The 25,869-nt window shown below is 40.9% G+C and overlaps 2 protein-coding genes across 4 annotated transcripts in view; one reads left to right on the forward strand and one right to left on the reverse strand.

The window, feature by feature from the left end:
* The window catches only part of dpy19l3 (dpy-19 like C-mannosyltransferase 3), a 616,246-nt gene that overhangs the window by 168,400 nt on the left and 421,977 nt on the right, over nucleotides 1-25,869 (forward strand). The window lies entirely within an intron of this gene.
* si:ch211-186j3.6 (neural-cadherin) overlaps nucleotides 1-25,869 on the reverse strand; it is a 369,843-nt gene that overhangs the window by 88,910 nt on the left and 255,064 nt on the right. For both annotated transcript variants that reach the window (XM_031290668.2, XM_035999800.1), the window contains exon 27: nucleotides 8,124-8,338. In XM_031290668.2, the coding sequence (XP_031146528.2) occupies nucleotides 8,124-8,338 (215 nt within the window). The remainder of the gene's footprint in view (nucleotides 1-8,123; nucleotides 8,339-25,869) is intronic.

Consider the following 25,869-nt stretch of genomic DNA (forward strand, 5'->3'; position numbering starts at 1 on the left):
TAAGAGGGACAAGGTGTTTTAATCCAAACCACAATCTTTTTTTCTAATCTTAACTAGTCGTTTTGGTTCCTAAACTTCGGCGGCGCATGAGGGTCACCTTCTGCGGCTAAACTTAACTGCTACGGCCGCTGAAAGGACAGTCACCTCGCGGTGCACTGCAACCGGCTCACAGTCACCTTTTTTGGCTAAATTTAACTGCAAAGACCCCTAAACTTAACTGTCATGTGACCGGTTGTCACGTGACCGGCCGGCGGTTGCTGTTTTTTTTTGTAAGATATCATATGAATACGTGCATATGTGCATACGTTTTCATACGATATCATACAAACCTGTTCATGAGAATGTATTGCAAATAGAAACATGCATAAATTAATTGAACACTGTAAGCCCTCCCCCACCGCCTTTCACTGGTTTGTCTTGTCACTGCGTTGCATAGCCATGTCCTTGTATTGTCACACTGTCCTTCTTGAATGTCTGTCTTTCTGTCATGGGAAATCTATAATCAATTCCAAATATATAAAAAAAAAACTCAAATTGAACAGAAGCCAAGATTGCTTTCCTTAAGCAGAGCTGACTTGTAGTGCTGTAAATTTAAAATATAGTTTTGACTTTATTTAGACTGCTATACTCTGCACACAAGGTCAGAGGACAGAAAAATACATCCATATGTCCCATTTGTAGTTTCCACTAGAAAACATTAGTGGAAGTCAAATTATAAGTATGATGAATCTGGCATGACTGGAAGGTGACAATCTTTCCTCCACACAATTATTCTGACTGATTGTAATAGAGGAATAAATGCACCATTAAGTATATTACAGATCAGATCACCACTGAGGTGGTGACAGGTGGTAGAGGCAATGTCAAAGTAAATGCCAGTCAGAACCTGTCAGACAGGTGGTGGGGCACCTAGGACAGTGCCACACTTGTCAAAAAATGTAATGTCAAAATGGAAGCATGCACTGGGAACTTTTGGGCCATAAATATACCCAGAGAAAGTGATGCATATTAACTTTTCCTCAACTAAATCTTATCTTGACAAAAGCTGGACACAAGCCACACGTTAATATCGGGGATGTCTGTTTTGTCCTTCCAGCTGTGCAGCCAGGCTTTCATGGACACATAATAATAATAAACAACTCAAGAGTGACAGCCGTTCATTTATTTAATATTACTGGCGTACGCCTTGTGCTGGGGAGTTAGCTTTATACAAACTGAGCCTGTGTTGTTATAAGCTGTAAATGCCTACTAGCTTTTCCAAAGCATTAGGAGTTGACAATGGTGTCCAGCCAAACAAATGATAACGACCAGGTAAATTAGAATGCAAAAACAGTTTGCTGTAAGGGTTGGTTGCATATTTGATCTTGAAATGATGCTGTTTTTACAGCAGACTCCACATAGAGCAACCAGAATAAATGATAATCTGATAATGATCAGAAGTGATGCACACAAAAGCAGCTCACTTAGGCTGGCACATTTGTGATTTGTTTGTGTCACTGGTTGCACTTCACATTCACTTTAAGGTTACTCTACACTCATTAATAATTTATCTGCACAGTATTGTTCAGTGAAACTAAATATTGTTCTCTGAACTGCTGCTCTTATACACCAGAGGTCAGTTTAGGTATGGGTATTGTTTGGCCCTATACAGGTACACACACACAAACAACACCAGCTCTGTGTTATAACCATGTAATCTCTTCTCCCCCAGAAATTCTTCAAAACCAAATTGTACCCCAAAATGACTTACAGAAGGACCCCAAACCACTTAATATGCAACTCCACTGTATAGCCTACTACTGACTTTACCTGACAGATAACTTTGCAGATTCAGAATGTAATCACAAAATATCTGCATGTGGCGTCTGCATGTGACATGCAGGTTACCTTCCCCCCAAACACGCCCCCAAACACGGACACACATACGTACGTACAGATACTTCACGTTCACTTTAAGGTTACTCTACATTCATTAATAATGTATCTGCACAGTATTGTTCAGTGAAACTAAATATTGTTCTCTGAACTGCTGCTCTTATGTGCTGGGAATTTGGATGAGCTCCATGCATGAAAATGTGTAACAAGAGCTTAGCTTGGAACAAACTGGCCCTGAGCTGTTTATCAAGATGGCTGTCCTAAGATGCCTTTATGGAAATGTAAGGCTTTAGAAATTAATAAACAATATCTACATACTGCTGAAAGTAAAAAGGATTTCAGGGAACATCCAATGTTCTGATTTTAACTAGAACACCAAAGGTCAGTTTAGGTACGGGTATTGTTTGGCCCTATACAGGTACACACACACAAACAACACCAGCTCTGTGTTATAACCATGTCATCTCTTCTCCCCCAGAGGCTGAAGATTGGATTTAGTACACAGCTATGTCCCCAGTGTGTGTGTGTGTGTGTGTGTGTGTGTGTGTGTGTGTGTGTGTGTGTGAGTGCCTTACACCTTCTCTGGTCTACACAGCAGGGCTGGCTTGGTACAGCTGCCCAGCGGCAGGATAAAGGGCAGATGAGTGGGGGCTTTGGAAAAGCCAAACAGCATCTCAATATGAAGCTAAAGGTCCCTGTGAGGAAATGTGTGTGTGTGAAGCAGTGGGAAATATAATCAGGCTCAATGGGCAGCATCCTTTAACAAGGCTTAATAACAAGGTGAACAATGTATTTCATGCAAACAATGGAGGTACCAGTATTCAGGGCCGGCCCGTGGCATAGGCAGTATAGGCGAATGCTAGGGCGGCATCCTTCCATAGGGATCAGTGTTTCCTCTATGTTGATTTTATTGTGGCGGTGCGCCATGGCAAAATTTCTTCCGCCACGCTATCAGAAATAGGGCAGACGTACAATAGTCGCAGTTGCCTTTTAAATGATCCTGCCGACATAATGCACCCCCTGTTGGCTGCTGCTCACATTGCAATTTAACAAGAAGTAGAACTATTCAGAGGTTTGTGGGCCAGTCCAGTTTAACTCCACATACTGTAGTGTTGATGTACTTTATTGTCAAAACGTAATTTCTTCCGAGTCGACTATTAAACGACCAGCTCCACCAAAAACGTCACCGCGGGAGACGGCTTTGAAACGCAGACACCAAAATCAAGGTAAGAAATAAATAACTATGGCTAACATTACAAGAAACATAAACAGGCTAGCTATAGCTAACTGTTATCAATACCAGTATGAGGGTGAGCCCTGACAGTACCTAGGTAAGGACTACTAGCCAGTCAGAAGCAGAGTATGAGGGTGAGCCCTGACAGTACCTAGATAAGGACTACTAGCCAGTCAGAAGCAGAGTATGAGGGCGTGCCACGCTAGCAGCTAGGCGAGCATTATAACGTGTGTTACAAAGTGACCACGTTTGTCTCTGAAGTAAAGACTGGACTACAGTAGAGCTGTTTGGAGCAGTTTGTGAACAGTGTTTTCTGTTGGAGATGGTAAGTCCCTTTAGGGTGGACTTTGGGCTTCTTCACTTTGTAAACCTATAACGTGCACAAAAAAGATATATAACACAATGAAGGAAAGGGAAAAAGCCAAACAGCATAATATGAGCACTTTAACAAGTGATATTACTAATTTTTCTGGCCCTCTGTACCTTTGTAGAAAAGTCTGTTGTTATGTTACTAAAATAAAAACGGCCTCAAAGACATGAGGCTGTGCAGTTTGTGTGTTTGAGTGTACTAGTACAGTGCCCGTTGAAAATGTGCCATGGAACGGGCCGATTGCTTGGCCTGTGGTATTGCTGCTTGTAGAATTCTTCAAAACCAAATTGTATCCAAATATTAGTTACAGAAGGACCCCAAACAACTTAATATGCAACTCCACTGTATAGCCTACTACTGACTTTACCTGACAGAGAACGTTGCAGATTCAGAATGTAATCACAAAATATCTGCATGTGGTGTCTGCATGTGACATGCAGGTTACCTTCCGCCCAAACACGGACACACATACGTACGTACAGATAGGTATCGCTTTATTAGATAGATGAACACAATGATTGGTGGTGGAATTGGCTACGATGCAAGGGGCACCAGCTAAAATCTTGCCTAGGGAAACAGGAACAGTTCAGGTTGTACGACATTCTTATTTGCCTCTGCTCCCTTTAAATCCATATTCCACCTCGCCTTCTTTCTTCTGAAAATATAATTGTAATACCCTTTGAAACTGCACTTTCAACTGGACGTCATGCCACAGGTGCAGTGTGTCCGCCATCACATTATACTGTTCTTTCCAGCACAGCTTTTGTATTAATAAGACATTCATGTCGGGATGAGACCTTAGGCATTCAGTTTACGCCGTGTTTGATTTAGGGGTGAATCAGCCCATTTTGTCTGATTCCTCTTGTTATTACGCATCAATCCAAAACGGCTCTTTAAGCATCAATGTGAGCAGTGGATGCTTGAAGCTGTGTTCTTAGGTTCAAAGTATTTTGTGTTCCCTTGTGCCCCCACTAATCCTATTTAATCAAAAAGTTGTTGTTTGTGTTGTTGTACAGAAGACAAGTTCAGATTCTGGTCAGGGAAACCAACTCTGTGTTACCTTAGTGTCCTTAAAATAAACAGCGGTATTCCATTAATGTTGTGCTTTTCCCCTTCTGCTCTTCATCTTTGTTTTTTATGTTACATCTTAACTATCACACTGATGATTGAGGCTCACTGGTTGTCTGGTAATAATACATGCAAGCTTTATACGTTCTAGTTTTGTTAACTTTTGGACAGTGAGGCTGACTGAAAGAATCATTTATTTTCTTAGCAATAGCATTTTATTTGCACGTCTCACTTGAACTTACAGTGTACAGAATACTCAATACTGTTTTCAATACTTCTGTTTCTCTCTCTCATATCTATTATGCTTTGAAAAATCATATCTGTACTTTGTATGATTAGTGAGGTATACAGTTTGTGGTATAGCTGGGCTACTGCAATATATGGCTGCTCCAATATTATCCTTTTTATTAGAAATCAGATGGTCATATCTGATATGATGGAAGTTCATCCTCGACTGCGGTTGGGGAATATGTTTTTCAATAATATTTGTATATCAGATGGCTTTGTGCATTAGGTGTCCAAGCAGAGAAATCCTGCTGTGTTGTGTGGGTGGATAATACCTAACAGTCTGGAAAAAACTTTCCAAAACCTGGCTAACCTTGCCTAAAGAAACCGCTAACTGTAACAGAATTATCATTAGTTGTTTAGGAAGTGGATGTTCGGGAAATGTTTGTTTCATCAAGGACTATTCTGGTTTATTAAAACTGGAATATTCAATAATAACAATTAGTATCTAGAAATGGAAAAATTATAAAGTAAAATTATGTTTGTCATAAACAGTGGGGGTCAATTGAATGAGTGAATGAATGAAGTGAAGAGTGAATGAATATAGGGAGCGGCGTTACGGCACAGTGCAGCAAGAACAGAGCATTAAATCAGAGAAATAATACATTATTTTCTGATTGTTTCACAGTAGTCACAGTCTAAAGCACAAATAAACACACCCACACCTCCGCATAACCCTGCAGGAAGGTGCCTGCAGTAGTGCCGAGGAGAGAGACTGAGACAGCAAACCTTTGTTTTTGTAGAGTCCTACCCCCACACCCTGCACCCATAATTATCCTTTATTATTATGGCTAATGCGAACAATTATTATGCATAAAGATGGTCAAAATTTAGCACAGAGATCCCTGGTGCAAATGATCATGTATCAGCAGCTTCCGTCCACAAATATTCTAAAATGCTCCAACAAATAATGTTATCACAAGACTGTTTGGTTCATTGACATCCTTATACACAGACATACATATTGAATGCAGTTTTATTAAGTTCCAGCAGAGTCTAGGCATGCTGATACTTTTTTTTTTTTTTTTTTTTTTTACATGCAGTAGGTGAACCTTGAAACACATTAATTAGAGCTCTAAATATGTACAACCTGACTCTAATTACACTCTGCACAGTGACAAATCAGCCCTAACTCCACAAACTCATTAACTCTTTAGGATCCAATAACACACACTGGCTGGCTTTTAAATGCACACAGACCCTGTGACACCAACCAAAGCTAAATAAATAATCCAAGATTTACACTGCAAACCTGCTTATAACACACACGCACGCACGCACACACACACACACACACACACACACACACACACACACACACACACACACAACATATCCGGCTCTCCAGGCGGACCTCACCTCCCACACATATTACTTTGGCAGTGATGAAACAACAGCATCCCTCCCAAGAGAGAGGACCAATGCTAGAGAAGCAGTAGCGAGAGAGACAAGGAGGTGTTAGTCTCTCAGATTAAAACAGTAAATTTACCGAGATGTACAAAACATTTTGTTCTCTGTTTCAGTCTGTCTATTATTCTTGCCAGCCGCCCTCAATTCAACAAGCTTTACTGTCTTCAAACCTCAACAATTTTGCCACAGCAAACAAAAGAAACGACTAACAGAGCTCGAAATGTAAACCTGCCGAAGCTCAGTTTACACACATTTCTAGATCCTTCTAACCAAAATGTAAAGTTTACATTAAAGGGAATAGCAGAAGTGTGTGTGAGTCCACTGCACATCTCTTTAAACTTTAAAGAAACATTTGAAGTGTTCTCCTGAACGGGTCCGTATGATATTTTACGAAAAATGTATGTAGACCAATACGTATGATATCTTACAAAACTAGGCGACTGCCTGCTCGTCACGTGACGCCGGCTACAGAGCTCCGTGATACCGAGCGGCGGTTGCTAGCCGAGCAGTGGTTGCTAGCCGAGTGGCGGTTGCTAGCCGAGCAGTGGCTGCTAGCCGAGCAGTGGCTGCTAGCCGAGCGGCGGTTGCTAGCCGAGCGGCGGTTGCTAGCCGAGCGGCGGTTGCTAGCCGAGCGGCAGTTCAGGGTTTCCTGCAGCACTTTGTACAGTACAGTATGTACAGAGTCTGCACTACAGAGATGTATTAATTATATATTTAAATTTGATATTTAGTGTAGTGTGTAGTACAGACCCCTCCCCCCCGGTCAGATGGCAAACCTACCACCTTAACTAACAAATTTTCTGTGGGAAACCCTGCAGTTGCTAGCTGTGTTTAAGCGCCACAGAGCTCCGTGACACCGGCTACAGAGCGAGCTGCTAATCATGGCTTAGGTCACGGCAAGTTAATACACACAGGGAATTAAACATGAAATGGATTTCTGTTTTTGTCTACACACTATCCTTTGGGAATCTGGGAGGTGAAGTATGGTGTAGTTCTCCAGTTTGTTCATTTGTACTGTACATTCCTGTTTCCGCCTTACCTAAAGTAATAATTTACTTTAGTACTTTACTTTTGTCAGCCAGTGTTTTTCTTTTTTCAGTCTCTCTTCAGAAAGTTGCACAGCAAAATGAATCTGCATGTTCGAAAAATATTTTGTTTAGGCTTGGTGACAGTGGCTAGGCTCACTGGGCTAGTTGGTGAACGGCTGTAGCTGGCAAGCTAATGCTAACAACGCATTGGCTAGCCAGGAAGATAGAGTGTAGGGAAACAGTCTCTCCGAACTAGTCTATATTATCGACATTCCACTGCTTTGGAAATTCTGCCGTACGTCCTTCTTTTCGGCCAGATGTCCGTTACCTTCCGCTTTCTTTATGTTGGAATTTTACACTCTGGTGGATTTCTGAGGACTATGGTTAACTGCTCCTCAGATCTCTGCAGGGTAAATCCAGACACTAGCTAGACTATCTGTCCAATCTGAGTTTTCTGTCGCACGACTAAAACAACTGTTGAACGTACACACGTTCCACCAAAACAAGTTCCTTCCCGAGACTATTTTGCAGAGGCACCATGGCTACGTCCGGCGCTTAGCCCCGCCCATGACAATTGTGATTGGTTTAAAGACATGGCAATAAACCAGAGCAGGTTTTTCTCCCATCCCAGAATGCTGTGTGGACTAGCCAGACCCTCCTCTGCAGCACTGTAGAAGAAGGTCTGGCAATGCGAGACTAGTCCAAACTCTCCCTGCTCTGCCTCTCTATCTGTCCTCACACTAAGGCCATTTACCTGGTAATCCAGAAAGGTTAAATTAATTAAATACAAAGTAAAAGTCATTTCCTCTATCTCATCTCAGTTATAGTAAAGAATTGTGTGTTGGGCTCCTACCTATGGCCATGAAGTCCTCGTTGTCCCAGGCCTGCAGCTGGGCTAAGGGACCACTGTACAGCAGCAGTCCATCAGCCACGTCCGTGATGAACTCCAGCGACATGTGACTCTCAAAACAAGGCATCATGGGAGGAAACCAGGCATAGCCGTTGCCATGGAAACTGTGCTTGTTCTGCTGGCACTCAGGTCCTTCAAACTGAGCTGGACATTGGCACCTTGGGGAGAAGAGGACATCATGAGCCAAAATGACATGAATTAGTGAGTGCAATAAATAGAAGTCTTTGAGCTGCTCTGTGCCATTACAGCACTTTCCCGATCTCCCTGCCCCCTTTTGAACCACTTACTTTATTTTGTTCTTTTAACTTTTTCCCCCTGCACTCAGTCTCTCCAAGTGTAGTTGTTTTCTCCTCTCAGACAGCCTTTCCCTTCGGCTATCTCTCTCTCACTCCATCTATTTCACTGATGCAGATGTTCTCATTAGTGGCAAAACCACAGGGAGAATCACTACATCACTAGGAACCTCGTCTCTATGTACAGTATTTCCACACATCCAAATGTGTCCCATCACCTGCTGTCAAAATTTCACCTCTCACCAACAAAGTTTCATCCTTGGATTTCTGAACGGAAAAAGCTTTTTCTTATTCCTTTGTTTCAATCATTCCCCACTTGTTCTAGGATCTTCTTTCACCCATTTAATTTACCAATTCAAAAAAATATTTTGCTTCATACATATTTGATCTAACACTGAAAAAAAAAAAAAAAAAAAGGCAGACGCAGGATATTTCCATATGAACAAAGCTAAAAAAAACCTTCTGAAATTACAAACATACACACTTGTTGCATCCAGCTGGGTTTAATGTATGGGTGTAGAAAGCAACAACAATAGTAAAGTGATAGTATTAGCTGATGTGCAGAACTGTCCAAAGAAACATTGGTATCTCTGCCCAGATGTGTCGTAGTGCCAGAAATAGTAGAATTACCCTTAAGCCCAGAAGAAAAAGTTTGTTAAAGGTTACATTATTATTATCTGTCGGTGTCAAACTATCCCCCTGGTTATAGGCACAGTTTCCAGCAATAGCAGTGTTTCCTCTATGTTGATTTTGTAGTGGCGGGCCGCCATGGCAAAATTTGTCATATGTCTATACTCTGGGAGGTGTCACTGTACATGTGGCACACTGGAAGGTGCATTAATTCTTACCACCTGCTGCCATATCTGTTATTTACTTTAACAACTGTAGATCGGATGAACGGTTCTGGAGATATTTAAAGGACAACGGGAACAAGCACACGCACACACACACACACACATACACACACACACACACACACACTCGGTTTATAGTTAGATTTCTTAACCTTTATTGTGTGGTTGTTCAGTTTTTTCAAGTCGATGTTTGATTTTACCCAGCCCCGGCACCAAGCAGCATCCCAGAAGCGTGTGTGAAGCAGCTTTCTTCTCCGCTAAAGTTACGCGGCAGATTGCACGTTCGGACAGCTGGGCAGGAAGTGAAAGAGCGAGAGAATCCAGTCAATTTACCAAAGGACACCCCCCAATATCATATATGTCTCCTCTATAACACCATGGACAACGAGAGATTCATCTTGGAGCTGGAAAAACATTATTGGACATCACAGATCTTTTTTATAAGGACAACGCTATAAAAGAGAAGGCATGGAGTTTAATTGCAGGAATGCTTGGGAGTGGAAGGTAGATACTAGCTTAATAAACACGTGATTGTTCTGTAAAGTACTTGTAGAGACAATATAATCTGCGAGTCGGGCAGGCAAGACACTTTGTTTCTGAGAAGCTCCCGTTGTGGTATGGCGCGTGGCGGAGGACGGAACAAAACCAGAACGCAGCACAGACACGCTCAGTAAAAAAACCGAGGAGACGGTCCTCGATTTGATGAATAGAGAGGTTTCATCCAGTATATGGAAAGGCATCTATTCACACAATAATGCCAGTAAAGCAAATGCTGTAAGGGACTGTTTGTTATTTAATTAAGGGGCCACCGGAGGAGTTTTGTGGCCTCTAACCTAAAAAGACTTGACCCTCCCCTCGTCAGTAATAATTTTCCTATGACCCTCCAAAACGATTTGAAAAAAAGGAATGACACTCCCCTCGCGTGCAAGTTTGCACTTAACAAACAAGTACAGATACCATTTGATTTTTACAGCCATGATGTACAGGAGTTAACCTCTGCATTCTCATCTTACACATCCCACTCCTCTGTTATGGTGTGGTGGCCATTTCAGTAGATTTACTCACTAACATTGTTGTGGAAACACAATAAGCATGGAAACTAAATGCAGACTTCATGCATTACTGCATTACTTCAAATACTAAGTTACTCCTCTAGTAAACTAGTATTCATATGAAATAGAACAATAAAACATTGAGACCATTCAGCAAAGGACGCTGGGATATAACCAATTCAACACTGATTGCTATGGACTTGTCACTATCGTCATTGTATATTTTAGCACATAGGTAAAGCTGCCGAAGCTGAACATTATATTCCAAAACATATATGTTTATTTTTAAAGTTTTCAAGTTACATTGTAACAATTTAACAATTCGCCCTTATGAAATCCAATTGCGGCACGGCTGTTTTGGAACTCAATAGACGACGCTTAAATTCAACTAAAATGTAACAGTGAACAATCAGTGTTGGACCTCCAGTCTGTTGAGATGCCTCTCCAAACACAGAAACCAAGCGCAGTCACACCATAAAACGTTAAGACACGTTGAGAAAAAAGATCCGCATTTTGCCGTAATCCAATGACACAGAAAAAAAAGTAATCCACAGCGATCAGTAGATCCACAAAAAGGTTAATTATACGGTGTATCCTGCAAGGCCGATATGAGCGTCACATACGAGGCCTCTCCACTTCGCCGTTTAAACAACGTGGAATAAACGTATAAAAGTCCAAATCTACACAAAACCCGCAATCAATTAGTAAGCTGACATCACATGTATATACATGGCATTTAGGAAACCTTTATTGCAAGGTTGGCACGGTAAGATGTCCAGACTAGTGCAACAGTAAGTTTCGTTTTTTTGCGTCCTGCTGCTCCCGTCGTCAGCCAGGTAATATTTTTTTTACCAAAGCAGTATATGAAATCAGATGTATTACCTATCACCATTTAGTTGTTTTGTGTTATTTAAGATATTTATTTAATATCTGGTCATGCCAGATGTAATTATTCCACTCATTTTTTAAACAATGCAATTACCCGTTTGAGCCACCAGGGTGGCAGTGCTCCTCCTGCCCCCCCCAGCAAACTCCACGTATGCGGTCAGACCATCTGGTAGGGGGCCGAGACTGAGAGCTACATGGATAAATATGCACCAAACAAGCCACTTTGAAATTTTGCTCTTTTCATGAATAAAAAAGTTGGGCGACCCCCCCACCCAGACTAAAAAATGTTGGATGACCCTCCCCTCAGCAAAATATAAAAAGACATGACCCTCCCCTATTTTCCTCCGGTGGTCCATTCCATAAATACCGAACGGTCCCTAAGGCATTCCATTTTAGCAGCAAACGTTTCAATCAATCAAACAATTAATCACTCAATCAATTTAATTTGTGACATAAAATTGTACACAGTTCAGTCTTGGACAGAGTCCTCATTTAGGATCCCAGTGGTCTGAGGGTAGCAGCTCCTCCTGAGCCTCTCAGTGCTGCCTGGTGTATCTGCTACCTCAACAGGCAGAGAAGGCTGTTACCCGGGTGGTTTGGGTCTTTTTCTTGCAGCCCCTGGTGTAAATCTCCTTTAGGCAGGGTAGAGCACCGCCTATTGTATATGTTCAGCCGAACTAACCGCTCTCTGCAGGCCCTTGTGGTCCTGTTCAGTGCCGTTTCCGTTCCAGGCAGTGATGTTTCCCTTCAGGACGCTCTCAATGATGTTGGAGTATAAATTGTTTTTTTTTTTTGACAGGAGAACAAAAATACTTTAGCGACTCCAGAGGAAACAGTGTGTGAACTTCCATACAGTAAAACAAAAATGCTTTGGCAGTTTTGATGGAGCTCAGGGCTCATCCCGCAGACAGCTGCTTCATTTAAAACGAGAGAGAGAGAGAGAGAGAGAGAGAGAGAGAGAGAGAGAGAGAGAGCAGCCCTGAAACCAGTCCCCTCTGTCAGCTGGTTCTGAAGTTAACTAACACACTAACCCATCAACCTCAGACCAGCACTGCTTTCCAAAATCACATCAAAGTCAAACAAATTATGAATCAAAGTAAGAAAAACTATCTGGAACATTGGGATGATCAAACAAAATCACAATCCAAATTAGAATGCTATTTGTCACTAAAAAGAGATTATGAATTGGCAGAGTACCTCTCCACCGTCAGAGATACCAAGCAGAGACAGATTCTCAGTGACCACAGCCTCGCCATAGAGAAAGGCCGCTACAAACAAGCATGGCTTCCAAGAGAGCAGCGGATCTGTGGTCACTGTACGACTGGTGAGGTTGAGACAGAGATGCACTTTCTCCTATACTGTCCAAAGTTTGAACAGATAAGAAAAGGATATTTTCTACAATTTTCAAACAAAACTGCAAATTTTAGCTCCCGTAAAGCCTCTGATAAACTGGCCCACCTGCTAGGAGAAGGACTGACTGCTCCGCTGGCTGCCAGATACGTTGCAGGGACAGTGAGTCGGACACCTTGCCACAATGCCCGACCTAATGTCTGTATTAATCCAATATATTGTAATGCATAGACTGTCTATATGTTTGTGTGTGTGTGTGTGTGTGTGTGTGTGTGTGTGTGTGTGTGTGTGTGTGAGTGTGTGTGTGTGTGTGTACATGCGTATGTGTGTGTGTGTGTGTGTACGAAAAAGAGAGAGAAAGTGAATGTGTACATGCAATTTTTCATGTTATGAATGTTGTTATGCTGTTATGCTTGTGCTTTGGCATCACTGTACCTACAGTCATGCTAATAAAGCAACTTTGAATTGAATTGAATTGAGAGAGGGGGGGGAGGGGGGGAGAGAGAGAGAGAGAGAGAGAGAGGGGGGGGGGGGGGCAAATACACTCAAGGACATAACCCTTCTTAAAAACAAACAAAACTTCAGTAATGACTTCATAACTGGTAAGACAAAGTAAAAGAGGCAGAAGAAACTGTACAGGACAGGGCCCAGATTTCTGTGCTACGCCAATGTCTCTCTCGGCTATCACTGTGCTGGACTTGTGATTCAGACTGATCTCATGAAGTGGCGTATGTATGACACGCCAATTCGTATGCCATTACTGGCGTGTTATGAAGACGCATACTCGCTTTGTAGCGTGTTTATCAACACCGTTTGGCCTCCATTGACTTACATTACTTGCGATTGTGTGTGAATGTATACAATAGCGTAGGTAAATGTATAAAACACAGGACATTCACCCAGGAGACCAGGGATCGTGTCCTGTGTGTCACGTTTCCTAAACTCAACCGTCGCTTTCTCCTTTTACTAAATCCAATGTATACGGCGCTCAAAATGCGTACAGACAACATGCCACTTGGCTTTAGAAAAGTGGCTTGTATGTTTACGCGATAACACGCCTCTTGTAGAAAGTGGCGTGTATGTTTAAATGTTTCAAATATATATAAAATATATATAAATCAGGAATCACTTTAACTTACAAACAAATAAAATAAATACATACATGAATAAATAAAAAGAATCAAACATAAGCTAAATAAAGTTCCAGGATTAGGTTGATTTATGCTGGTAGTTACTGTACATTCACCAGGAGCAGCTTTTATGAAGCGTAAAAGACATTATAGTTTTTAAAAGGACTGAATGGAGCACAGTGAGAAACATCTACAATCTTTGAAGAAGATTCTTGTTTTTTGAGTACATTGAAAAAAACTTGAATGGGTTGTAGATTGCTAAACAATTACCCCCACTACAGATGAAATATCAAACCATGCCGGGTGCAATCACCAATCACCCAGGTGGAGTAGAAAATACACCACCGAGAAGCAGAATTAACCCAGGAGTATCAGCAACAGCTGTTTTTTAACCTTTTCCAAGTGTGTCGAGGTGGATTTTATCTTCAAGGCGCTACACATGCCCAAATCATTTTCTCTTATCTAAATGATTCTCAATATCACTCATTCTTCTCTGTTTAGTAGCTGTGGATGAATCTGATGAGAAAGCCTTGCATTTCATTTAGCAAAATAAAAAAAGTCCCCCATTCAATCCACGTTGTAAGCAATTATAGAATATACAAATTGCACACAGCATCTGTTCCGAATGTACGCACAAACAAACTCAGAGAAACAAGGTATTTCTCCAGGGCAATTCCTCTGCTACTAATATGCGAGTTTCTCATTGGTTTATGTTATTCACACTTCACACAACTGCTTCTCAAGATATTCTGAGTTTTAGCCCTGTGGATCCTGCAAAATACCACACAAAGATGCGTGTTTGCAAAATCATGTGCATGCATAGACACACACACACACACACACACACACACACACACACACTACAGGTAGGCACAATACATGACGCTTTTGCAAATAAAAAAGGAACATGTCACTTCACTGCCTTGAGACACAGAGACACAGGATCAGACAAACATGTTAGGAGAATGCTAATGTAACATGCAAACACAAGAATAGAGTAAGTCAAAATGAAATGAAAGAAGATGCACATGAACACAAAGTGCTTGTGTGTCCGTATGCTTACTCAGTGTGTGTGTGTGTGTGTGTGTGTGTGTGTACGAGCAAGTGTCTGCCTGTGTTGTAAAGTGCAGTACAGAACGTCGGTTACGTGTCCTAAAGTGTCACTTAATGGTCCCTCTAAACTTAAGTGTCCAAAATGTCTCTCAAACTAAATTTCAATTCTCCTCACTTTTTGTGTAAGGAGAACTATAATGATCATGCTGCAATTGTACATACATGTAAATGTTTCTAAAGAGGCTAAAACTGCTTTTGGACCTATTTGTAGTAAAAATGTCTAAGCTTCAAACCTGGGTGGGGACCTCTCATGGGAGCTGTTAACTGACATCTGAGAGCAGATGTTACTAAGTTTGTTCCACCTTCATTCTGTCTCTGAACTTCCCGTTGCAAAAAGTTGCGGTCCTGATCGGTTCACATAGCCTTATACATTTCTCAAAGTTGGGAACACAGTGGCATTCAGCGGTAACTAGCTCACAACTAGCTCCCTTTGTGTTGCAGTAACTGTTTGTATGCTGAAACATTTCAAGAGCTCTGATGCTTTACTGTACGTATTACAGTATGGAGTTATTATTTGCATTCTTCACAACAGCTGATTTTTGGTTTGTTGGTCTGATGGTTGATGATTTATGAAGGTCAATTTAAACACGTGATGGCTAGAGTGTCTAAAGCCTGGAAACCGAGCCAAGAGGAGATGCAGTCTAGCAGAAGTCTAGTTTTCTCTCAGACCACTTCAATTACAATATACTGAAATATTATTTTCAGACAGGTTGCTCACGTCACATCTACGTCGTCAAGCTCAGTTTGAGGCTGCGCAGCAATGCTCAGCCATCACCGGAAAAGTGCTTCTAATTGACTTCACTGGTCTCCGTCGAAGTCTATGGCGTTGCTGTGTCCATTTCTTTTACTGTCGATGGGTAATTCCCATTATGTATTAGCATCGCTATTTGCCACATGGTTGTAGCAGTTACAATATGCTAGCTGTGTTAGAAGTTATTTCAGCATTATATATATATATATATATATATATATATATATATATATATCTATATCTATATATAGATATAGATATAGATATAGATATAATGCTGAAATAACCATATAACCAATTTCAAACGTGCAGGAAGGGCACAATAACCAAAAAAATGAATATATTCAACTGGAGCGACAAAGTGACGAGCAGTGAGAAAAAGACGGGACTGTGAGTGAGAGGAGATGGGGCTATGTAGGCACTGCAGCGATGTGTGTGTCAACTTGCTGTTGGAGAGAAGAGAGAGCCGAAAGTGCAGCTGGTACCTAAAGCTGGTACCTGTGTATTGTAATTAGGGATGTCACGAGTACCGGTACAAAATTCTGAAAACGTGCCTGTACTCATTTTTCTAGGTACCGGGGGATGCAATCCTTCCGGACCTGACGGGGGCAGTATATACGCCTAACGTTAAAAATATTCTAGACTGCTGCTAAATGCTGAAGAAGAACACCGACTGGCACGGACAAACAGCGAATAGCCCCTCATCTCCCTGTACCGCTTGAACGCATTCAGCTTCTGGCTTTACCGTACATCTACGGCGGCGGCTTTCACGACTTCACCTGGAACTAACAAACCGCAAGTGAGTCTATTTCTCTCTGCCGTTGTCTATCACAACCTAACGTGTGCTCTGATAGCGCTTGTTTTAACAGACCTCTATAACATCAGTTAACTTTAGCCAGCCCGGTTCTTTGTGAAAAACAGCAACGGCAGAGAGAAACAGACGTAACTAAACACACTTGCTGTCTGGGAGTTCCGGGTGAACTCGTGAAAGAAGGTAGCGTACGCTGGCTGTGTGGTGATGCCAGGCTTCAAAGCAACAGGTTGTGAGGTCCAGGGGACTGACGTTTTCGTTTTTGTAAATCACGCGCTCCTTGCCACATCCACTCCACACCATAACAGCAAGTTGAAACTAAAAGAAAGCACTGAAAGAAGAGTGACATGACTCAAAATGATTGCCAATGGCAACCTGGCAACCGTTACTGTCGAGCCCTGCTTGAAAGATTTCTGTATTTTCTATTTTTTTTTTTATATTGTGTTGTCACATACTTCTTTGCATCAATCAGGATTTAGCAAAAAGTGACTCTGAATCTAACAGTTGAGGGCTGTTTGCACTGATGAAGCAAATTAAGAGTGTGAGTGATACTACTGTTAATAAATAATACCTTATGTTTTTTTTCCCATCTTTTAATTTGAATGTTGCTTATTTAGTCATGTCTATTTAATGTCAGAAAAAAACTTTTCAGAGGCTTTAAACATTTACTCTGTTCAAATCGACCCATTATGTATGTGGGCGTGTATAAGTGTGTATGAATAGAGGCAGCAGGAAAACATCCATGCCTGTATTTCCATTTTGGCAATGTCATCCTAATTCCTTGAACGCGAGACAATCCGAGACATAGTTTAAGTCACAATGGCCAAGCCCTCAAATCCTCTTAAGGCAGCTTTGTTTTGCTCATTCGCTGTCTGCTGGGAATTGTGTTTGTTAACGTCGGAAAGGGAGCTGTTATCCCACCCCCAACCCCCTCACCCCCCTAATCTCATTATTAATTCCAGTGCCTCGATTATCTGCATGTTCTTCCTTCAATCTTGGGTTATAATCTGTTTGTGTATGTATGCATGGGTTTGGGTGGGGTCATATCTGAAGGCCTCTGGAACAGAAAACTATCCTACAGCTATTCTATCTCGGATTAACTCTTATTTTATGGACATGTATTATTCATTCTCCCTTCTCTTGTGCTCTCTTCTTTTCTAGTTTTATCTCCTTTCACAACATTCATTTGTCACTTCCTCTTTTCTCTTCCCATTGCTCTATTCTTTTCCCAAGTCCCTTTATTTCTCAGCTCCCTTTTCCCTTCTCTCCTCATTTTGTCTGGCTTCGCCTCCTGCTCTGAACCTGGAGAATCACACAGCAGATGTTACAGAGCTCAGGTACTGTAGAGAGATTGAAAATGTGACAATCACACAGCGTCTGTGTCTCAGGGTTGACAACTGTGCCTGCTTTGCCTTGTTCTTTCCTGTCACCTATATGGCTGATACCTTACAAAGAATCACTTTCTGCACTTTTATTCCGGCCCACATTCACTTTTCACAAAAGACGTGCAACACATGATATTTTAGGCACAGCAGAAGCTGCAATTTATCATTCATCGATTCACTTTTCCATTAAAAGGTTTCTAGTTTAGGCATTAAGAACAATATGGCTGATACAGAAAGATTTTCGAGTTTCAATAGACTTAGAAAGTTTCAATTAAAGAAAAACATATTATATGTATGAAATAGAGACATTTAATAAAAGCTATGTGATCATGCCTCATCTAGCCCCATCAATTTGAGCAGATACACTTGTGATAAAGTCAAACATATTTCATATTATACAACCAGAATATGATGCTGATCCAGGCTATGAGGGACTGTGTGAGATGGCAACCAGATGTGGCTTGACGTGGTTTGACATTACTTAATGGTAGTTTTATTCTAATAAGCAACGAATGACACTTAAATGCTTTACCCGATATCTGGTTTCTAATTAGAGTGTAATGTGGTATAACAGTGTCTAAGTTTGCATTGTTTTTATTACAGCATAATTAGGTGTATGGTGTCTACTGTAAGGGTATAACTGTGTTCATTTTCGGTCTAATAAAGACCACATCATATACAGTAGGGGTGGTGCGGTTGATGAAAAAACATCCGAACCGTTCGGTTTGCTTGTCTCGGTTCGGAGCGTGTGTGCGTCGCACGGTTCGTCAATACACTGCTAATGTGCACTAACCACTTACTGCCGTAGTGCCCACTTTCGACACCTATGTTTAAACACTTACCGGAAATGACGAGCGGGATGAGCGTGACAAACGCAACACATTGGCAGCTGATTGGACGAACGTGTCACGTGGGTCTGGCTGCTCCCGAATTTCAAAACAGACTCTAATAGCGTCTCGTTCTGAATACGATCTCGTATTTAACGAAAATAGTTCACCGAAATGTGTTTCTGAAAACATTTTAAGCGAGAAATAGGCTATATAGCTGCTAAATCTGTATGTTTTTTTAACGACAAAGGTCAGTTTAAAAGATTTTCGTCTGGTTTTGAGAGACGGCGAGTCGAGCCGACCCGACCGCTCCTCAAGTGGAGTGCATGGATGTATTAAGAGAACGGTGGAGTGTGGAGTGCTGCAGGTCACGTCACGTGGAGAAATGTCAAGTGGGAGAGATAAGGAAGGCTGCCCGGAGTTGGAGGATGTGCCAGCGTCATATAAGTCTGGTGTGTGGGAACATTTTTATATATCATATGCTGAAGTATATTTCTGGAGTGTTAAAGATTAAAAGAAAAAAATAACAAGAACCATACAGAACCGAAAACCGTGACCCTAAAACCGTGATACGAACCGAACCGTGGGTTTTGTGAACCATACCACCCCTAATATACAGTATTTAAAGCAACATGTATTAACTGTATGAATTATATGTGATCATGCCTCATTTAGCCCCAATTATAAAGAAACGTGAAAAAGTCAAAAATATTTCATAAAATACAACCATGAAAACTAATGAGCCTGATTCAACAGTGCAGTGGTCTGGAGCTCTCACAAGTTAGACACAAACTGTACAGAATTTCTAACATACTTTAGCATAATTGGAAATCTTCTGTTAAATTACTTAAATACCTTAATTTTGTGATTAGTTCTCTGATCCAGGAGACAATCCACTGTTTTGTAAGGGGTATGTATCGCTGTCAAGATATCTGCTCCATCAGTGTGGTAACGAAGTTATTTCGGTTCATGCAAGGCAATGCGACATTGTTTGCAGAATAGATTCACAGAGAGAGAGAGAGTGTGACGAGAAACAAACGTCCACATCTCTAATAACTGTGTATGCGCGTGTGTATCTGCAACGCATTCTCATGAACGGGTTTGTAGGATATGGTGCGAAAAGTTATGCACACTAAAACGTAGGCGGTCATACAAAAACCAAGAGACCGCCGGCTAGTCACGTGACGTGGTAACTGAGTACCCAGGACCCTCATGTGAGGAGGGCCCAAAAAGATGCTAAAATGAATAGCTGTGGATGCGGGGAGAGGCCCCTAGAAAATGCCTTTCTACAGGGCGCAGAATTTTGTGCTACGCCCCTGATTACAGTGTTTAACTTTTCGTAGCTTTTCGAACGTATGGTTCATGAGAACAGGCATGGTGTCTGCGTGAATGTGTGTAATTGAAAGGCTAATCCAGTCTTCCTGCTGTGGTCCAGCGGTGAGCCACATTACTCGCTGGCTCCAGCCAGCCAGACTGAAATCCTGCACTTTCCACTTACTGCTTCTAATTAAATGAAGCTGAAGGGTAAAATTAACTTCTAAGAGACACAGCAAGAAAGCTTAGCGGACATGTGTGCGATGAGACTACTGCTCTCACATATGTTCAGAGGGAGTGTGTACTGCACATGTTGGGGGGCTGAACACGCATGTCTGTGCTGATGCTACAGGATTAAAAAGTATTTGAACATCTTAAGCATAGAACACCTGTAGTAGCAGCCGCTACTACCGTTTATTTTTTCTGTGATGTCTAAACTCTGCCAAGGTCTGACATATGTGTATGTGCTTCACTGGTTCCTGCCTGTGTTTTGCAAATGGAGATGTTCCTCGTCACATTATCACTTCAAAGCTGAAATCTGTAATTTATTTTAGTCATAATAATAATAATGTTATGCCATTAGCATGGTACCAGGTTTTACTGTAGATGTTAAAGTCAAACTGAAATTGAACTGTGTTTTTTTTTTTTTTTTCCTGCTACAGCATTCATATCTGCTGTGTAAATGCTAGTGCTATTTTCAGAAAAAAACAGTACCCACTGTTATGGAAAAACTCAAGCACAATTCATATTGACATACGTGAAGAAGGTTCGGGAGACTTTGATGATTTACAGAGAACCGTTTAAGGAAATCTCGCCCGAGAAGAAGTTAGGATTAAACAGTACAGTGTAGTGCCATCCCAACTCTCTGAAGTTCCTGTCTTCCTGTAGCTGTATTTAATAGGGCTGTGTATTGGCAAGAATCTGGCGATACGATACGTATCACGATACATGGGTCACGATTCAATATATATTTTGATACTGTGCGTAAGGCGATATATTGGGATTTTTTAAAAGTATAATTTTAGAAAAACTAATATTTAAAAAAAAGACATGATGTTCATAAAAGTCAAAGAAGCTTACTTTAGGTAAACAGTTCAGTACACAGAAAATCAAACTGCCAGTTTGTGGTTCCCAGGTTCTTAGTGAGCAAATGTTTATATGCTAAAGTAGGCCAAAGTTCAGCCATAGCTACATTGTTAGCTTCTAGCAAAAAGTCAGGCACTGGTGCGTCTCAGCATAGCAATCTAGCGGTAGGTGGTTTAAACACAATATAAACGTGAATCACTGTCTTACATGAATATGTTTGCACGTAAACTTAAAAAAAAAAAAAAATCAATATTGCATTTTGGAAAATCGATATAGTATTGCAAAATAAAATATCATAATACTCAAGTGTATAGATTTTTTCTTACACCTCTAGTATGTTTTTTTTGGGAATTTTAGGCCTTTATTTATATAGGACAGCTGAAGACATGAAAGGGGAGAGAGAGGGGGGGAATGACATGCAGCAAAGGGCCGCAGGGCAGAGTCGAAACTGCGGCCGCTGTGTCAAGAAGGATGAGATCCTGAACTGGAAATTCCACCACACCCACAATGGAGAAAGTCGTACTATATTTGGTTTCAGGACAGAGCACTATGACACTATGACATATGGCACCATGCATATACCAGTGAGAATACCGTTATGTCAACATAGATACAGAAAATTAAATCATTTAATTTTAGACTTACTTGCACAAAGAGGTACCTGTCACCACTATATCATTTCGTAACAGTGACACTGACTCACAGCCAGATAACAGCAACACAACACAGAAACAGACTTTCACTTGTAACCTGCATCACCTTTGACGTCTCCTTCCTATCCTGAAGCATGGGCATGTCTTGTGTCGCACCTTGGCTTGCTGAACAAGCTACCAAACCAAAACGAGTGCTTACATAATTTATCAGTCTAAATAGCTAATTAACCACTCAACTGTAGCACATTTAGTAGTTTAAAAACTCACCAGCAAGTTGCATTCTGTACTTAGACTAAAGTTATTAGCGCAAATCTGTTCATTCTCTGTGCCCATGAAAAAAATAAAATATTAATCACTTAATGTTTGAGATCACACTGTTCATAACAATGGTGTCTGACTATACTGGCGGAGTCTTTTGTCATTTCAGTTGGACTTCAAGACTGGCATATTTACAGTTGATGTGCTATTGAGACCCATTAATAAGTGGCATCTTGCCTCCTTCCAGGCTGACAATTCCACTTTGTATGTACAAACAGTAACTATTGCACAAATAGTGATATATTTGGTGTCATTTTTTTTTTTTGTTTCACCTAATTTGGCCTATATCATCAACAAAATGGATACATTTGCTTAAATGGCTAGATACATTTTTAGCCATAGCTGAAGCAGCATGGCTCTTTGGATGGCAAAGTTTATCAGGACCACTTTTCAAACAAACAACTGGATGGATTAACATGATTTTTTGTGCATATAGTCATGGTCTCCAGAGGATGAATCTTCCTAACTTTAGTGATCTCCTGACCTTTTATGAAGCACCACCAGGACGTTGACATTTTTAGTTTTTTAGTTAAATGTCTTGACAACTGTTAATGAAATGCCATGGAATTTAGTCAAAATATCCATGGTGCCCAGAGGATGAACTGTGAAGGCTTTGAGGTTTTTTTATTTTTATTTTTTTTACTTTTCATCTAGTCCCACCAGCAGGTCAAAGTTTTCACACAGCCAGGGAAATATCTAAAAATCAACATTCATGGTTCCCGGACAAAGTATCCTGAAGACGTTGGTGATCCCCTAGTCTATATCAACGATTCATTAATGGGATTGTTCAGGTGCCCAACGGAAATTCTGCCGGATGTCCCTCATTTAGGCCGGATGTCCGTTACCTTCCTCTTTCTTTGAGTTGTAATTCTAAACTCCGGCCGATTTCTGAGGACTATGGTTACCTGCTCCTCAGATCTCTGCAGGGTCAATCCAGACAGCTAGCTAGACTACCTGTCCAATCTGAGTTTTCTGTTGCACGACAAACAACTTTTAAACGTACACGTCCCACCAAAACAAGTTCCTTCCCGAGGCTAGTTTTCAGTGGCACAATTGCTCAAGACGATTGTGACTGGTTTAAAGAAATGCCAATAAATAAACCAAAGCATGTCTTTCTCATATCCCTGAGTGCTGTGGAGGAGGTTCTGGCAATGCGTGAATTGTGATCCCCCGACTTTTCCTTAACTTTCTCTCTAGTGTCACCCAAGGTTATAATTGTTAACGAAAACGAACGAAATAACGAAAACTAGGTGGGGAAAAACATTGTCGTTAACTGAAATAAAAATAAAAACGAGGCATTACAAAAAAACGATAACTAAACTAAAACTGTAATGTATGTTTGCAAAACTAACTAAAATAAAATAAAATTATCGAGTAAATGTCCTTAGTTTTCGTCTTTGTCGATCTTTCACAGACCAAATAACGTTATATCTCTCCGACCATGACATTTCCCATAGACATGTATAGTTTCCGACTGGGAATCCAGAAATTCCGACATTCCACGTCAAATTGAACACAACATGTCCGTGGCTCCGTGCCTCTCGCCTGGCATCATAGCGGTACCGAAAGTCGGAAGAAAGCGGCACCTATTTGATTATGACTGTGTCAGATAAATGGTAAAATGGTAAAATATGTGGACAATTTATTACAGGGAAAAATCACACGAATTTGAAAGTACATTTGAGAAGTGCACACAAGCTAGGAGGCTAACCTAGCTTACCTTAACAAGGTAAAGGAGAAAGCAAAGCCCCCTTTCCCTGAAACATAAGCTAACCCCGGTAACGTTACGGGCATGGATGTATGGATACAGGACGGAGACAACAGCAGGAGAGAGAACACTACAGGAGGGCTTTCACCGGCGACCCGATAGCTGCTGGTTAGTAAATACGCAGGAACACCAAAAGCGGGAGGAAGCGTGGGTTAATATATGGATTGATATGTCTACAACTGTGTGACTCGATTGACTTCTAAAAGTTCGCCACTTTACTCGAACCAAAGTTGAAAACACCTGTTCATGTATGTCTTCTTTAGTCTGTTGGCTATTTAGGTTTTTTTCCTGGAACACGTCACTTACACATTTTGCACATACTGCGGCGTCTTGTGTAGACTGTTGACATATTTATGACCATATGTGGGCTACATTTTATGTACTGGTGTTATTGTTGAATACATTGTGAATACATATTTCTAAAATTGTATGATGTTTTTGTTGAGTTATTATTACACAATACTTTTTCTGATCTTTTTGAATCCCCTGACAAATAACCCATATTACAAAAAAACTAAAACTAATAAAAACTAAACTAAAACTAAGCATTTTCAAAAAATAAAAACTAAACTAAACTAGCAAACCTGCTTTAAAAACTAATTAAAACTAAACTGAATTTGAAAACAAAAAGTCAAAACGAAATAAAAATAAAAACTAATGAAAAATGCAAAACTATAATAACCTTGGTGTCACCATGAGGTTGGCAATCGTGGCTTTTCTGTTTCTCCATCTGATTCTGATGTCTTGACAACTATTGGATGGGTTTGGGGATTCCTTAAGTGTCAGTGTTTCCCACTTCCCCAGTGTCTCCTGTCTCCCATCTGTGGTGTTTGTGTGGCTCTCACAGTCTCAACCAGCACACCTGCCATCAATCATCTCTCTCATATCTCATCAGCTAAACTCACTAGCCTTGTGTGTTTGTGTAGATATAGCGATTAGTGTTAGCCGGGTTTTCTAGCCACTTGGTCTTACCCTGCAAAAGATGTCGGGTGACTTCAATAAACAGAAGCTGCAGTTCTGAAAAAAGCTAACAAGACAACATCACGGTCGGCTCTGGATGATTTTGTCATCTGTGTTGAAGTTCAAACATCATAGTGTTTAAATGATTTCAGCTCTATTCTTGACCCAGCGGCAGTGTGAGAATTGGCTCTTAATTTCATCATAATATTCAAGCATTCCGCATTGAGACTGATAAAATCTCAGGTCCTCATATTAATTGCTTGCAAAGAGCCCTTCACTTCCAACATTAAAGATGCCAGCCTGAGGATCCACAGAACACCAGGCTAAATTACACAAAGTTAAACAGGGTCATCACCATGTGTCATCTACCACTAGAAGCACCAAAGAACATATTTCATCATCATGTTTGTAGTTAAAAGGATTTGTATAAATGCTCACACCCCACTTTTGGCCCTGTTTACAGAGTGAGTTATGGTAATGAAGACACTCTCCTTCAGTTTGCCGTGAATTCGAAACAAGAACTGGCAGGATGTGACAGCTAACATGCTAGATTTTTCATCTAGTAGGAAGTTGTGAAAAAGTTTGTTTCTATTTATAACTCTAAGAAACACAGAAGCCAACTAGAGCTGTATGAGACTACTAATATTTTCATCTGCAAGTCAGACCCCCATACCAGTAGAAAGGCCAGGCAGGTAAACCCTGTCAGGACCTAAACAGCACTGATATTTGCATCTATCGAGGCCTTGTAAACTAAATGCTATGAAACCAAATGCTACAAAATCTGAGCATAGTCCCCTGGCAGTTAATGTTACATTTAAACATGTGTTTTTATATAGGACACACAGACACACAGACACACACACACACACACACACACACACACACACACACACACACACAGCTTGACATTGTGGTGCCATCTCTGTATCAATGGTGTCTCTGTCAACAAGTCTAAGCTGCAAAGTAAACTCCAAGTTCAATTTTCATATAGTTTGTCTATCTTCAGTAGCTATTCATGCTAAAGTCTGCATATTTTTTTTTTATTAAGCTACAATAATACATTTGTTTTAAAGGATGAATGCAACAGCCATTCAAGTGTTGAATTGTTGCTGGAGGCAAGGGAGACATTCATACTT

The sequence above is a fragment of the Sander lucioperca genome, chromosome 3 (assembly GCF_008315115.2).
Source record: "Sander lucioperca isolate FBNREF2018 chromosome 3, SLUC_FBN_1.2, whole genome shotgun sequence".
NCBI lineage: Eukaryota > Metazoa > Chordata > Actinopteri > Perciformes > Percidae > Sander > Sander lucioperca.